Source organism: Lipotes vexillifer, unplaced genomic scaffold (genome assembly GCF_000442215.2).
Source record: "Lipotes vexillifer unplaced genomic scaffold, Lipotes_vexillifer_v1.1 scaffold153, whole genome shotgun sequence".
NCBI classification, from domain to species: Eukaryota; Metazoa; Chordata; class Mammalia; order Artiodactyla; family Lipotidae; genus Lipotes; species Lipotes vexillifer.
Genome location: NW_006774670.1, coordinates 4,651,718 through 4,664,678, shown reverse-complemented (window position 1 = coordinate 4,664,678; position 12,961 = coordinate 4,651,718). Strand labels below are relative to the sequence as shown.

Below are 12,961 nucleotides of genomic sequence, written 5' to 3'. Positions count from 1 at the left end.
CCCTTTAGGTGTTCACAAAGCACTGAGCTGATCTCCCCGTGCAATGCATAAACGCAATTTTATAATAAACCTTTTTAGAAAATAGAAAAAGGGGAACATTTTCCAATTTATTTCTAAGGCTAGTATATCTTAGTATCCAAACCCAACAAAGACAAAAAGGAAAACTTTACAGGCCAATCTCATTTATAAATATAGGTAAAAAACATTTAAACAACACATTAAGAATCTGATTGCAGCAATGTATAAAAATGATCAAATTAGATTTATTCCTGGAATGCAAGATTGAGTTAGCATTAGAAAATCTAATAATGTAATTCACTGTATTAACTGATTAAAGAAGAAAGACTATATAATTATCTCAATAGTTGTTGAAAGAGCATTCAATTATATTCAACAGCCCTTACAATTAAAAACTCTTAGCAAACTAGGAATAGAACAGAACTTCCTTAAAGTGAAACGGGATATCTAAAAATGATTATACATCACTCTCAGCGTTGAACATCATAAGCATGCAGGAGCAAGCAAGGATGTCTGCTCTCAACACCTCTATTTATCATGGTACTGGAAGTCCTAGTCAGTGCATTAAGACAAGCAAAAGAAATAAAAGGTATAAGGATTGAAAAGCAAGAGATAAAGGTGTCATTATCTGCAGTCAACATGCATATCTGCATAGAAAACTCAAAAGATTTATAGGAAAAATTAAAATTAATAAGGAAGTTTACAAGTGGTAAAAGATAAAATTGATATCCAAGAGTCAACTGTATTTCCATGTACCACTAATAAACAGAAAACATACTTCTTGAAAGATACTATTGGCAATAGCAACAAAAAATAAGGTAGCCAGGAGGAAATCTAACAAAAGATATATGGGACCATAATGGTGAAGATTTGGAAGCTTTATTAAAAGATATCAAAGAATACCTATATAAATAGAGAGAAAGAAAGGAAGAAAGGAGTGATAGGAGAAGCTCAGTAGCATATCTTTTTTCTCCAACTGATTTTGAGATTCAAGTCAGAATCACAACTGGGTTCTTCACTGAACTTAGTAAGCAGATTCTAAAATGTATTGGAAAGAGCAAAGGGCCAAGAATCACTAAGATGTTCCTACAGAAAATGAACAAGGTGAGGGGATTTTTCCTGTCAGATATAAGAGCTTTACAGAGCAAAAGTAATTAAGTCAGTAAGATATCTTTGCCAAGATAGAAAAATGGACTGATGGAACAAAATTGAGAACCCGGAAACACAGTCATACATACATGGATACTTTTGATAGATTATAGAGATGTCATTACAGATAGTGGGGAAAAGATAGACTACTTAAAATTGGTAGTACAATTGATTATCACATGTGGGAGAAATTAATCTGGTTTCCTACTTCATACTGTACACAGTATCAGATAGTTTAAGAACTTAAACATAAAAGGCAAAACTTCAAAACTTTTAGAAGACCATGTGGGTGAAGATCTTTTTAAAGGAGAAGGATTCTTTTTTTTATAAATTTATTTACTTAATTATTTTATTTTGGGCTGTGTTGGGTCTTCATTGCTTTGTGTGGGTTTTTCTCTAGTTGTGGCGAGTGGGGGCTACTCTTTGTTGTGGTGTGCAGGCTTCTTACCTCAGTGGCTTCTCTAGTTGTGGAGCATGGACTCTAGGTGCACAGGCTTCTGTAGTTGTGGCACGCAGGCTCAGTAGTTGTGGCTCGTGGGCTCTAGAGCTCAAGCTCAATAGTTGTGGCGCATGGGCTTAGCTCCTCTGCAGCATGTGGGATCTTCCCGGACCAGGGCTTGAACCCATCTCCCTGGCATTAGCAGGCGATTCCTAACCACTGTGCCACCAGGGAAGTCCAGGAGAAGGATTTCTTAAACAAGACACTAAGCACAAATTGTAAAGAAAATGATTGATAAATTCAATACATTCAAGTTAAGAGCTTCCTTTAACTAAAAGATCATAAAGAAAATGAATGGACAAGGTACAAACTGTGAGAAGATATCTTAATAAAAAATGTAAAGAACTTCTTAAAATTTTAAAAAGGAAAGTTAAAAACTCCTAAACATTAATGAGAAAAAGACAAACAACCTACCAGAAAAATGGAAAAATAGAAAAAGTAGGGAAAACCATGAAAATACACTTTTAAACCATGATGAGTTCTATTTAACATTCATTGAATTGTCAAAACTTGAAAAGTGCTGGCCAAGATATGTGTCAATGGGAAACCTTTATACACTGCAGGTGGGAGATTAAATTGGTCCAACTGCTTTGTACAATGATTTGGCATTTTCTAGTAAAATCAAAGATGTGCATACTGAATACCCAGCAATTTAATTCAATATGTATGCTAGAGAAACTTCTGTATTTGTGTACCAGGAGACATGTTCATGAATATTCATAGTAGCGCTATTTTAAAATAAGCTTTATTGAGATATAATTTACATGTAATAAAATGCTGCCATTTTTAAGTATAAAGTTTGAGGTTTGACAAATGTTTACAGCAATGTAACTATCAACACAATCAAGATATACAGCTTTCCAATACCTCCAAAATGTCCCTCTTTCTCCTTTGCAGAAGAACCCTTCTCCCACTATCAATATAGTTTTCCATTTTCTAGAACTTCATATGAATGGAATCACATTAGTATATAGTCACTTGTGTTTGGCTTCTTTCCTTTGGCATGATGCATTTGAGATTCATCTGTGTTGTTGTTTGTATCAGCATTTTCTTCTTTTTTGTTGCTGAGTAGTATTTCATTCTATGGATATATCAGGAATTGTTTATATATTCACTAGTTGTTGGACTTTTGGATTGTTTCCAGTTCTTAGCTATTATAAATTTTAAAGGTGCCATGAAAATTCATGTACAGGTATTTGTGTGGACATATGTTTTTATTTCTCTTTTGTAAACTCCTAGGAGTAGAATTGTTGGGTCACGTGCTAAGTATATGTTTAACTTAAAGAAAATAAAAATGTTTTCCAAAGTGGTTGTACTATTTTACATTCCTACCAACAATGTATGAGAGTTATGGTTCATAGCAATATTATCCAGAACAGCAAAAATAGAAACAACCCAAATGCTGTCAGAAGAATAGATACATAAATTGTAGTATATTCATTCAAAACGTACCACAAATAATTAACTACAGCCATGTGTAGCAACACGACTAAAACATATTCTGCAAAAAAATCAAGTCATAGATGAATACCTACAATATAGTCCATATATATGTATACAGTATGCTAATGCAACAAAGTTCAATGTGGTGCTTAACCTCTGTGAAAGAAGGAGTATGTAGGGGCAGGGAGGGATAGGGTGCTTCAGAGATGTTGCTAATATTCTATTTCTTAATCTGTGTGATAGATACATGGGTGTTCATTTATTTTTATTGTTCTTTAACTGGAATGATACATTTTATATATGCTTGTATATGATATATGTTTACAATAAAAGTTTAAAAAGAAAATAAAGACAGTTTAACCTTACTCTTTGCTTTTCTTTAAAAAGAAAAAATCATTGACTTGGGCATTTGTCCTATACTGTAACTTATTTTCCTAATTCTAGTTAGTATTCTATATCCTTATCTTGAAAGATTGCAGTCTTAGTACTGGAGTAATTCTGGAATGCATTTCTATCTCTGGGAGTGAGAATTTAGATGTCTGACTCAGCAGTATTAATGGCAGTAGTTAAATTCTTATATCCTTGTTTATGAAGATGAGAATACAGCCCACCTGATAACAAAAATGATTGAGTAGAATTCATTTATTTCTTAAAATTATACTGGGGAAGGATATGTCCTGTATTTCTTTCTTTCCTAATTGAATTATTTAAAACTAAGATTTAAAAACCATCATAAAATGACCTCATAGCCAAATACAATGGATATATCTCAACAATTCTAGAAAGCCAAGTTTGTCACTTATTGGATAAGAAGACTGCAATATTGACAGTAAGCATTTCTCTATGACAGTAAAAATTTCTCTATCTCCCTTCTAGGTCATAACATAAGAATATAAATTCAAGAAGTTGAAAATTTCATAAGATGAAAAATGCCAGTGAGGAAAATGGAAAGATGGCAAGAAATAATTTTTTCATGTGTTTAGTAATATAAAAAATCTACAGATTATAGATTTCTATCAAATGGTACATTCCTATCTTCTTTTTGAGACATTATTATTGAAGACAATTTTTTAAAAAATTAGTTTTAATTTGATTACAACTTTGTTTACAAATATATTGAGACATTACAAAATTGTGTATTTGACTAAAATACAATCTCTACCTCCCAAAACTTTTATAGCAACTCAAGTATGAAATGTGTTTATAGCTGGAAATTACATGTGAATTATTACAGAAGCAATTTCAAATGTAGAGGGCTGGTAAATGAACCTTTAATTTGTTAAGTAATAAAAATATCATCAGTAATGAAACAATTATGAAATTACTATCAAAGTACAAATTCAACAAGTAAAAAATGTGCTTTAATATAAATCAATAGTTTGATTTTCTTTTACGTTTGAATCAAGATGACTAGGAGTAATCATTCTTAAAAGTGAAGTAATTCTTTCATTGTGCTCCACATTATTTAGAAAATTTTAAAAATATATTTTGCCCCATGTGATTATGAGAAATGGTAGAGAAAGCCACATAAATGTGGAACTGAGCGTGTCAGCTATTTTCTCATGCTAGTAAATGACTGTCAAACTGAGAATATCTGAAAGAGAGGTTACCTATTCCTTAGTTTATCATTACTGCTACATAGGGATTCCCAATTTTCATATAGTGAGCTTTAATTACTCATGTGGATTAAATCTTACATAATCTCATCTTAAATAAAGGATGAAGTTTAAATTTTTACTTTGGAATATGGGTTTGCATTTTAATAATATACATTTGAACAATTTTCAAAAATATTTTCATATATATCACTTGATGCTACTATAACCCCACAAGGTTAGCAGGATCTTGTTATTATCTCTATTTTGCTAATGAGAAAATGAGACTTGTGGAGACAAAGTAAATTATTCAGGTATCTTGGCTAATAACAGCTTTAGCACTAAAGTCTTTATCTTTTGCTTTGAACTCAGTCTTCCTTCTATTATGCCATTATTTCCAAATCTGATACTTGTCTTCACACCAAAATAAAAATTATGATGTTATCCTATTAAATTTCAAGTAGGTTGAATAATGGTCACCCAAATATATCAGGTGTTAATCCCTGGGAACCTATAGATGTTACCTTATAGGGAAAAAGGGTCTCTATACATGTGATTAAGTTAAGGATCTTGAGATGGGGAGATTATCCTGAGCCTTATCTCAGTGGGACCTAAATCTAATCACAAGTGCCCTTATAAGAGAGAGGCAGAGGGAGATTTGACACAGACAGAAGAGTAGAAGATGGAGATACAGAGGAGAAGGTAATGTGACCATGGAAGCAGAGATTGGAGTGATGTGGTCACAAGCCAAGGAATGCCAACAGTCCCCAAAATTTGGAAGAGGTGCAAGGTCTTCAGAGGGAGTGTGGCCTCGATTTCAGAACAGTAACACTGGCATTGAACTTCTGGCCTTCAGGACTGTAAAAGAATAAATTTCTCTTGTTTTAAGCCACCAAGATTGTAGTAGTTTGTTACAGCAGCCCTCAGAAACCAATACAGAGATACTGTTCAAGTTTTCCATTCCCTGTTCAACTCCATGCAATTCACTTGAACCTCTATTTGGGAACAGATGGATTCAGAGGAAACTAAGGTTCGTCCATTAAAACTTTCCTAGAAAAGAGAATGGTTACAATGCTAGGGTTTCAAAGAACTTCTCAGCAGGACTTCTCTTCTCTGAAAATTAATAGGGAATGTTGACAAAATTTTAAAAAAATATTTAAATGGACTAGATATTGTTAATTCATGTGAAAACAAAGTCTTGTCAGTGATAAACTGAAATGTACTGAATCTGCCTAAGAAAAACTGGGAGCTTATTGTGTATTCATTTGAATGCCCAAAACTCAAAAGCTTACAGTAAAGAAAGTTGTTTTTTGTTTTGTTTTGTTTTGTTTTCTCCTTTATAGGAAACACGTTGGAGCTATCATGCCTGGAAGTATGTTTACAACCTAATTTCACCTATTCATTCTCCTCTTTAAATTTTTCTTTCGTGACTTTTCTGCAACCAATAAAAGAAACTCAGACTATGATGGGAATCTTTCTAAATCACTCCAGTTTTCAAAACTTCACCAGGATTTGCCAAGACATCACAAGTGAATTTAAAATGTGCTCCCCATGTTTGGCTTGTGAGTCCAAAGGAAACATGGATTTTATGTCTCAGGAACAAACATCAAAAGGTAAATGCAAAAGAAAAGTGAGAATTAAAATTATCAAGGATAAATAACCTTATTCTGTTAAAAAAGTATTAATAATACATCCCAATTTTAAGTCTAGTGGCCCTGGAACACTCAGCTGTGTGGTGCTTAATGAGTGACTTACAGGCTTTGAGATAGTATAATAACTTGTTCTTGGTTTACTTTATCAAATAATTTATGCTTAAAATACATCAAAATGCCACTATAATCCATGTACATTTAATGGTTAAAGTATTATTTAGCAAGCTCTCTTCAAAAGTACTGAAAAAATTCTAAGTAAACTTGCAGGTTCTCATATAAAATCACACTTTGATTCCCTAAGAAGTCATTGAATCCTTGATGCATCCTTATAAATAAAAAAAATTTGGATATAGACATGCACACATAGGGAGAATGCCATGTGAAGATGAAAGCAGAGATCAGGCTGATGCTTCTATAAGACAAGGAACACTAAAGACTGCCAGCAAACCACCAGAAGCTAGAAGGGAAGCATGGGACAGATTGTTCCTCACAGCCCTCAGAAGGAAGGAACCTTGTCAACACCTTAATCTTGAAAGTGTAGCCTCCAGAACTGTGAGACAATAAATTTCTGTTGTTTAAGCCACCCATTTTGTGGTACTTTGTTATGACAACCCTAGCAAACTAGTATAATGTGGGATGGGAAATACTGTTGTGGCCATTTTGGAAAATAAAATCTGTCCCACAAGTCATCAGGGAAATGTTTTCTTTTTCTTTGAGATGCTCCAATTTTATTTCAAACTCACCTAGTTTTCACTCTCTTAAAAAATGTAAGCACTGTAATTGTTATTTTTAGTGCTGGTAACTTCTTGTTTCTACTCTTTTTTGTTGTATAGGAAGGAGGGGATTTAGTTTTGAGTTGTATGTGTTTTCTTACTATGTACTACTATTTTTTGTGAATAACATTTTCTTAATCTCTCTCTAGTTCTTATCATGAGAGGATCAACGGAAGTGAAGGCAAATGATTTTCATTCACCTTGTCAATATTTTAACTTCACTGTAACTCCTGTGGTTGACCACTTGGAGGAATATAACATTACCTGTAATCTAAAAACACACACTAGAAGGTCAGCAATCGAAGAGGAAGATCCAACCAAGGAAACAGATATAAACCATACTTGTAGAATTATGGAACACCCGACTAATTGTATAAATATTTCTTTGCACCTAGACATGGATGTAAAATGTAAGTTTTTAAGGAAATCGGAGGGAAAAGGAGAATGGAATATAGACACAAAGTTAAGTAAGGACTATCACATTAACTGCATTGAAAGTCGAATAGTTGAAGAATTTTATTGATGAAATAGCAACGCTGGATAGAATGTTAGCCCTTTATCTGTTTATTTTTCTTTCAAAATGTGCTTTTTGTGGAACCCAGCTGTGCTCAGAGGTGGAGGAGACGTCTATGGGTTGTGATTTGAGGGGCATTAGAAAGACCCTCTGCCCCAGAATAACTTCTGGGAATGCCTATTAGCTGTGCTTGAGGTAACACTATCACACTTGTGTATTAAAGGATGATATTTCTTTTTAAATGTAAATATACATATACATTGTGATGTGCTATTAAATTTTGAATTGATTTAACATGTCCTCTCTTAGAGCTGAGAAACAGACCTGAATTAAAGGGATTTTTGATATATTGCTATGAAGTTAGGTGGGGTACAGATTAAGCATTTTGAGGCACTGGATGACTCTGAGGGAAAGGTAGGAGTCTGAAATATAAAACTTACATATATCTTAATTCTGCTTAAGGTTGATTAACACTCTAGTCACCCTATTCTGAATTAACGCAGTTGATCCTCACTACTAAGCAGGGTACCCTCACTTGACCCATAAACTCTACTCTTGAAGAGCATTTTATGATATAACCATTTAATGAGTGCCTGCTGTATGCCAGTCAGTGTGCCAGGCACTGGAGACACAGAAATAGATGTATGGAAAACAATGGAGTCAGTGCAATCAGTGGGACAGGTGCTATGGCAGAGTAACTTGCTGTGTTTTCTGAGGTTCCAGACATAGGGAAGCCTTTCAGATTGCCTTAGAATGAGTTTCTAAAGCTTTAATTCTATTAGAGGTAATTATTTTAAAATGTTATATATATATATATATAATATGCATGCATTTTTAAAGTGAAATATAAGACTTCAAATAAATTTCTCCTGTGAGTTAGTTTGCCCAAGGCCCTACAGTCTCTGCAGTTAGGGGGGTATTTCAAGGTGTGTGTATGTGTAGGGGGTATGGGAGAGGATCTGAGAAGCTGAACGGAGGGGTTAATTCCCTCTGGCTCAGGAATGAGGTTGGAGGTTTTGAAAAGACCACATAGAGAAGGAGACTATGGTGAAATCTGAAAGATAAAGAGGTTTGGATTATAGATATTTAAAAACTTATATTTGTTTCAATGTCCATTTATGTATCTATCTAATTGCTTTTTATGTTTTCTAAAACATGAAGGAAAAATAAGCATTACCATATTCGTTATTTTGAGAATTAATTTTTGCATTAATGGAAAAAATCATAAATTCCAGTCAAAGTGAAATAGTAATTGACAGCTTTTATGGGTCCATAAATCAGAAAGATAACAGAGGTGTACAAATATGTAGTCTTTTTTAAAGTAATTTTTATTGGAGTATAGTTGCTTTATAATGTTGTGTTAGTTTCTGCTGTACAGCAAAGTGAACCAGCTATACATGTATGCATATCCCCTCTTTTTTGGATTTCCTTCCCATTTAAGTCACCACAGAGCACTGAGTAGAGTTCCCTGTGCTATACAGTAGGTTCTCATTAGTTATCTATTTTATACATAGTAGTGCAAATATATAGTCTTGTATTCGGGAAAAAGTATACCTATTTTGCCATGCGTAGAAGATTAAAAATTTATTCATATTTTACTCTGCTGTGCAAAGACTAATTTGATCTCCCTTAAAAGTCCTATCTACTGGAGGGCGGGGTGGGGTGGGGACTAAATTTAGTCCAGTCCAGTGAATTTACTCAGAAAAAATAATTTAATCTACCTCTTTAGATTTTTTCAGATTCCTGTCCATTTCCCCTTGTTCCTCTCCAAGACGGCTACAGGGACGGGGAGTAGGGGGACAGCATAGGATGTAGGGAGATACACTCACCTGTGCTCTCACTGGTGCTTTGGTGGGTGTTCTGGCTGGCTTGGCCCCAACTGTGTACATTCTGCTATTGTAATAGAAAGTTGGTGAATGCATGGTTCTTTTTTCATAGCTTGATCAGTGCCTCATGACACCTTGGTACTGGGCCCACCTTGACTCTTGCTGGCACTGCACATTTTCTATGCCAGTTAGCTGCATGCTTTTATTTTTCTGAGTGAGGTGCGCAAGTCTAAATAGTATGGAATGATGTTAGGAAGGCCGAGTGCTGCCATTCCAGTCAACCTCTACCTTCTCCATTCAGTGTCTTCTCTAAATAAATGTTCACTGCCTATTTAATGTACATCTGCTTATGGAGTGGGGGACCTGTAAAAGGGGTACCCAGATCATGAGCCCCAAAAGAGCAGTCATCTAAGGGTATTAACAAGTTATATATCCTGCTAAGCTGAATAAGTACTAGCTGCGTTTTGCATACAAGGAAGAGAGTACATAGGGTGGCCTAGAAAGTCAGTAGACAATTGTGTTCTGGACATAATGAAGTCAACCTCCTTTAAGTCACTGATTCCTGGGTCTGCTGGCCAGTGTGTGTTTATGGGACGAAAGAATATCGTGCTAAGCTATTGCTGATGGTGACTCTACTTCCACGTTGCCTCACTGTCATTTGAATGAGCGATTTTTTACCTGTATCCTTATTAAATTTAGGTGAGAGTAACTGTTTGTTTAACTAATGCATGCACTTGATCTGATCATTGCCACGCGAGCCCCTGTGGAAAGAAGGTCTGATTAATCATCTACCCTGGTCTCTTATATGCCTCAATCCAACCTCTTTCTTTGCCTTTCCTTTCTTCCCCATCCTCATCTTACACACTGCATCTTTGTTGATTTGAGGATACATTTTTTGGCTGCTTGGTCCAGGGCCAAATTGTTAATCACAAATGGCTCTGATTCTGGCACTCTGCTTGTTGTGGTCTTAACCTAGTGATAGCAATGATAGCAAAACTAACATCAATATAACTTGGAAGTGAAATTAATCCTAGAATTTTGAAACTAAATGGATCCCTGGAAACCACTTGGTCATGTTTCTTCATTTAATACGTTAGGAAAGAACTCAGGAAAGCAAGTGACCTTGTAACAGTGATGGTTATATATTCAACTTTTCAGTTATGGGCTGAATATATAGTAGAAGCCAGCTACATCACCATATTGCCTCTTATCTGCTGCATCATTTTACCGTATTTTTATAGTACATTTTTCTTTGCAGATTTTATTTGTTCCATGAAGATCACTTGGTATGTTCTGGTTCTATTAGTTTTTATATTTTTGCTCATCTTCATTATCCACAAAATACTTGAAGCCCACAGGAGAGTGCAGAAGTGCCAGGGTAAGTATTGAAAAATAAATCCATCTTTTGGGAGAATTCATCTAGTATCAAGGTACTCCTAATCTTATCTGTAGGTTCGATTTCTTTTTCTAGTTCAATTTCCCACTAACTGAGCACCCACTGTGTGTAAGTGGTGATTCTAGGTAACCCAAGGAACATAAGTATAAGTAAGACATAGTGCTAGCACTCAAGGATTTTCATGTGTCTTTTTCCAGCCCAGACAAGTGAATAGAAGGGGAAGAAAGGCTGTGTGAACTGGAAGGAGTTGGCAGACTGGAGGTTGAGCAGAGCTTGGTGGAAGTGAAGGCAGAAGAGGGGTAGAAGAATAGGGAGTGGTGATAAAGAATTTCAGAGTTGGAGGTCTTGAGCTCTAGGCTCTAGGTGATGAGCAGGAGTCAATCTTTAACAAGTGTGGGGGGGACAGTTGATTTTTGACTGTGAAGCACTAAAATGTGCAGTTGAAAATCAGGAAGTAGGGATGATATTAAAAAAGAATTAACTAGGGCTTCCCTGGTGGCGCAGTGCTTGAGAGTCCGCCTGCCGATGCAGGAGACGCGGGTTCGTGCCCCGTTTCGGGAAGATCCCACATGCCGCGGAGCGGCTGGGCCCGTGAGCCATGGCCGCTGAGCCTGCGCGTCCGGAGCCTGTGCTCCGCAAATGGGAGAGGCCACAACAGTGAGAGGCCCACATAACGCAAGAAAAAAAAAAAAAAAAAGAATTAACTAGTATAACACGGGCATCCACCTATCAGAATGGACACTGACTGTCAACTACTATCATGGTCTTATGGTGTGTACCCATGTATATACTGGCCCCAGTGGTGTGTGAGTATGTATACATGACCCTTCTGGTGTGCACCCGTGTATATACTGGCCCTATTGGTGTGTGAGCATGTATACATGACCCTTCTGGTGTGCACCCATGCACATACTGGCTGAATATCAGACCTGATGGACAGTTTATAATATAAGTAGTTGGTCTCTTAAAGACAGGATATAATGTGTCATTACAAGACTACGCTTTGGAGTCAGGTGGACTTTGGTTAGAATCCTAGTGCTACCACTTACTAGTTATGTGACTTTGTGCAAGTTACTTGCCATATTTGAGTGTCCCTTTCCTCCTCTGTAAAACAAGAATAATCACCATTCCCACAGGGCTGAGGTAAGGATTGAACTAAAGAGATTACATAAGAAGTGTAACACAGTGCCCTGTGCCTAGTAGTTCTCGATAAAGGATAGTAGCGTTGTGCTGGTGTAGTATTTCCCAAGGCTCTTGTGTTCTTTACCAGGTAAGGCTGTGTTAGTCCTTTCAGTAGGCAGAAAGAGTGGTTGCCTGTAGGGTTGAGTGAAAGTTTCATTAATTTTTTTGGCTAAGTGTTTGTTGGAGATATTTCTGAGAGCAGTTTCATATCAAGTCTTGTCATTGGTACCTTAGTATATAAGGCCCTAAATGCATTGGTTAATAACATCATCAGTATTGCATATTTGTAGAATAAACATTTTCAGAACATTTTCATGAGATTTTTACTAGATTCTCAAAGTTTATAAACAGGGTATGTGCTATTCCTTTCATTTTTTATAGGTGAAAAAAACCCCTGAGCCTCAGAGAGACTGTTTTGTCCAAAGTAATACAGCTAATAAAATGACAGAATTAAGACCCAGGGTCTTTCTAGTTTTGAAAATTATATTATTTTAAATAAATGTGTGTCATTTGCAATTGGTGCATAGTTTTGAGTTTCTTGATCTGTTTTTCTATAAATGATTACATATTAGGAAAGAGAGAATAGAAGCCAGATAGAAAAAAATGCCTAGAAAGAGATCAATAGTGGGGAGCGACATTAAGTTTTTATGAACATCTATCTAAATGACAGGCTTAGTGGCTTTCAAAAGTTTGCCTTGAAAATCCAAGCATATGAAGTAGGGAAAAATACCACACCATTTATGACATTAAATATCATTAAATATACATCAATATACATCAAATATTCTGTATATATCTATTGTATGTAAAAATGTAAATAATATTCTGCATTTAAGAAGAGATGCATAATGGCATTTATGGCAGTGGAGAAGCCACTGGTTTTAGAAAGTACCTATTTGTTAATGGAAAATAAC

At 35.5% G+C, this 12,961-nt stretch overlaps 1 protein-coding gene across 1 annotated transcript in view; it reads left to right on the top strand.

Moving 5' to 3' along the window:
* The window catches only part of TMEM156 (transmembrane protein 156), a 50,548-nt gene that overhangs the window by 15,764 nt on the left and 21,823 nt on the right, over window positions 1–12,961 (top strand). Inside the window, exons 2-4 of the mRNA XM_007449412.1 lie at window positions 6,048–6,317; window positions 7,279–7,539; window positions 10,728–10,847. Of these exons, the coding sequence (XP_007449474.1) occupies window positions 6,048–6,317; window positions 7,279–7,539; window positions 10,728–10,847 (651 nt within the window). The remainder of the gene's footprint in view (window positions 1–6,047; window positions 6,318–7,278; window positions 7,540–10,727; window positions 10,848–12,961) is intronic.